Below are 4,070 nucleotides of genomic sequence, written 5' to 3'. Positions count from 1 at the left end.
TTTTCATGACATTAAAACAAAACATTAAAGATTTTTATTTATTCATAATATTTCTATTTAAAAAAGTACAAAATATGTGCAACTCATGATAAAATATAATTGCAAACATTAATTTGATCAAATATGTTTAAGAAAAGATAAACCTTAGATATATCCTTAAAATAGCGATGAATAGGGTGATTTTGTGATTTCGTATTTTAACATTTTTTTAGTACATAATCTCTTTGATTGAACGCGTATATAGTAGATATTGTATTCAAAAATATTTCCTTCAATTTTTTAATTGAAAAATATTACACATTCAATTTGTTCATCAGATCGTCTAGCATGACCATCTAATTTCTTAGACTGTATATCATGAACAAAGATTGTAGACGCTCTACATACTGCTATTGTATAAAACATTTTTTAGATCTTCCAATTTTCAAGCATATCATACAAACAATTTTTGTATCATCAAAACATAAACATATGATATAAACTAAAGGACCATTTAGTATTTCATAAGACTGTCTAGCGTCTAGATCATCTAGATATATCATCTAGATCGTCCAGAGACTCAACATGTAGATCACTAACATATTCTCGAAAGTATTTATAAATTTCATTTCCAACATCTCATGATAATAAGTATTAAAGTGAGCGAATGAGAGAGTTCACTATCAAATAAATATATAAGTGAGACATTTTTTCAACAATTTAGTAATGGTTCATAAATATATTAAATATAATTTTTAAAATCTTAACTAAGTTTTAAGAACTTCATAAATTTGGATGTTTTCAGCTAAATCTCTGTCTTTTAATTTTTCTGGTAGCATGATTGTTATCTTACCCTATTATTTTGCTTACTTATCTCCTTGTGTTAAAAAATATAAAATTTTATGATTAATATAAAATAATAATGTGGTTAATATAAAACAGTAAATAACTTTTATTATTTTAATTAAAAATATATTGGATAATAAGATTTTCGTGTTCTCTTATATCGTCTCTTACCGTGATCAAGGAATTATCATTGTCACCATTATTAATGTAGGTGACTACAACAATCTCTTATTATCTTTCAACCTAAAACAATAAAAACTATTGTCATTTTAGATTAACCGTAATATTGTCTTATAGTAACCGTAATATTGTCTTATAGTAACCATAAAGGAGATAATAATATGACAAACACGTCAACTAACTAATAAAAATATTAAACAATAAAAACTCAATTAAAAATATATAAATTTTAAATATTCAATAAACTAAAAAAAATAATAAAAACTTAACTAAAAAATGTCTAAATTAATTATAAAAGACTTAAAATGTAATTTAATAAATATTATAATATACTTAGTATGACTAACAATATTTCTTTTAGTAAATAAGTATTTTTTATCCCTCAATATATAAATCAAAATGACTATTTAATTCATGAAAGATAAAAGAAATTCTAATTTAATATATAATAGAAAAAAAAATGTCAGAATTAACTCACCGTTGACAGATTGATTCCAAAACTTTACATCAAAATACGAAAATTGATTTTCAAATTACAAAATTTAGTTCTAATTGATCTTCAAACATTAAAGTCTAAACACACACACACACACAAAAAAAAACTTCAAAAAATCAACGACAAAACACAGCTGTGGCACTTCTTACATATGTACATTCTAAGATCAAATATATCTATCCCATGGTTTCAAAAGTTAAATTATCACTCATTTTCACAAGAACTAAAAGATTCATTTATCCCACTTTTTTAATTGTTATCACTCTCAAATAATTTGATTTGACCTATTTCTTGAAGTTTGAAAAGGTTTAATGTGGCACCCCACAAATTAAGGGCATAGTTAGCCACCTAGCCATAGTGAATGAGGAAATGGGCCACTTGCTGACACTCTCTAAAATAGATTCTTGGCCATTAGGGCAGCCATTAATTTGAAGTTTTGTACATTTGTCTTTCTCTCCTTCAAATGCATGCATGCTCCTTCCTTTTTAAAGGCCATCTGTCTTTCACTACCCCACAAAAGATGCCATCAGAATTTATTCATGGACTAATTTATACAATAAATATGCTGCTCATGTTCAAGTAAAGTTATCATGAATTAACAATTTAATATACTATTTATTTAAAGTGTATAAGTCAATTAAATTTTTAAAAACTAGATGAATTTCTTTAGGTTTTTCAAATCCATCTTTTAAACCTGAATTTGTCTCATTTTATGAGGTTGAGGATGGAAAAGTCAAACTCAACCCCTCCAATTTTTCATGTCTAGGTGTATTGGAAAAATTAATTCTAGAGTATCATTATATGATAATATAAAAAAAAAGTTTCCTTATCATTGTATTTCAATTATATTTTTAAAATAATTGTTGTAGTATAAAATTTTGTAGAAACATTACTATATATATGTGTATAATTTTACATAAATCAAATTATATTTTATTAAATTACGCTAACACATTCTTATTTCATGTCATGAAAATATTAAAAATAAAAATATTCATTTTTTTAAAAAAAGGTAACAAATAGTTAACTTCAAATAAATTAAAAGAAGAATATTTTAAAAAATAGATGAGATTATTTTTCATTTCATTGGTATGATTAAGGTGTGTTAATCATAAAAAAAAATATAAGCAACTCTGTAATAAAAACAGAAGAAGAAAAATGGTTTTTAAAAATATGAAGGTGATGAATGTGAATGAATTGAATTCCACCAACTTTGATTTTCGATGCACACTGCCAAAAGTAATTGACATTAATAACAAAAGAAAGGGTGTCACTGTAATTGCAAAAGGAGGGAGAATCCATAACACTACTATAAAAACATGCCTCTGCCCTCAGAAATGCTACTCAACATTTCAAGCTCCTTCTCCTACCAACTTCATACTTCCAAAATGGAGAACAAACTCAAGACTTTACTGTTGCTGCTGCTGCTCATGGCTTCTGCACTATTCTTCTGCATGCCAAATGTAAGTGCAACATACTCCTAAACATACACATATATCAGAATTTTTCCATTACAAAACTTTTGCCTTAATTTTTTAGGCTTTGAGCTTGATTTGCAGGTGACTTATGCTGCTTCTAGTGTCAACATAGAAGGCCATCTCACCCATTCTGAGGTTGCATTGCATGTCGTTTAGCCACCTTTATACTTTGTTTATTTGCTTGTTATTACTGTTTTCACTGCCTTGGCTTCTTTTTTTGCAGCTGGTGAAAGGACCCATCAGAAAGCTTTTGTCATTTGTGGGTATGATTCTTTATTTACTTTTCTCACTTGTGTTTTTTGATCTCTTGGAAAAAGGGTTACTATAGTGAAATTGTGAAAAAAGAAAAGAAGAAAGAATGAACATTTTTGTTGTTGTGTGTTTGGAAGATTGTGGAGAGAGGTGCAAGGTGAGATGCAGTTTAGAGTCAAGGCCAAAGATCTGCACAAGAGCTTGCGGGACATGCTGTTCAAGGTGCAAGTGTGTTCCTCCAGGTCCTTATGGTAACAGAGAGGTGTGTGGGAAGTGTTACACAGACATGACCACTCATGGCAACAAACCTAAGTGCCCCTAGAACACTTCTCTAAACTTAGATCCAATTCCATTTTCTTTCTCTTCTTTTCACTTCATAATGCACTATGTATTATGTATTATGTATTTCATACTTTGTTTAATCATCAGTTTTTGTATCTGCTGTGCCTTAATTATCTGAAAGTATCAGTTGTTGTGGAGTAGATTACTGTGACCAGAGATCTTCTATATATGTTTATGGATCATGTTTTTCTACTTTTCACAGTAAAAGTAACTCCCTCTCTACTTCAAATATGTTGGGTAGTTGGGGAATCTATTGGGCAGATTATGCAGAAAAATTCTAAGTTCTAAGTTTTGTAGAATTCCAATTTTCTAAAATTCATCAAATAAGCACCTTAATCTATAAGATAATTAACATGTATTGGCATAATTTTAAAAATTAACTACTATTATTCAAATTGAGCATAACAATTAAACTCAAGTAAAAAGTCAACAGCAAAAAGAGTTATCTATTTTCAACTGGTAACTTTCATAACATTTCTAACTCTACACGCATCATG

At 28.0% G+C, this 4,070-nt stretch overlaps 1 protein-coding gene across 1 annotated transcript; it reads left to right on the top strand.

Annotated features, from left to right (window-relative positions):
- Positions 1 to 2,777: 2,777 nt before the first annotated feature.
- On the top strand, positions 2,778 to 3,861 carry LOC137806503 (gibberellin-regulated protein 1). The gene is made up of 4 exons (XM_068606664.2): positions 2,778 to 2,964; positions 3,061 to 3,114; positions 3,203 to 3,242; positions 3,369 to 3,861. The coding sequence occupies exons 1-4, from the start codon at positions 2,821 to 2,823 to the stop codon at positions 3,551 to 3,553; spliced, it is 423 nt and encodes a 140-aa protein (XP_068462765.1). The 5' UTR covers positions 2,778 to 2,820; the 3' UTR covers positions 3,554 to 3,861.
- Positions 3,862 to 4,070: the final 209 nt, after the last annotated feature.

This window comes from Phaseolus vulgaris, chromosome 3 (genome assembly GCF_051622355.1).
Source record: "Phaseolus vulgaris cultivar YP4 chromosome 3, ASM5162235v1, whole genome shotgun sequence".
Taxonomy (NCBI): domain Eukaryota; kingdom Viridiplantae; phylum Streptophyta; class Magnoliopsida; order Fabales; family Fabaceae; genus Phaseolus; species Phaseolus vulgaris.
This window is presented reverse-complemented; position numbering and strand designations above follow the sequence as displayed.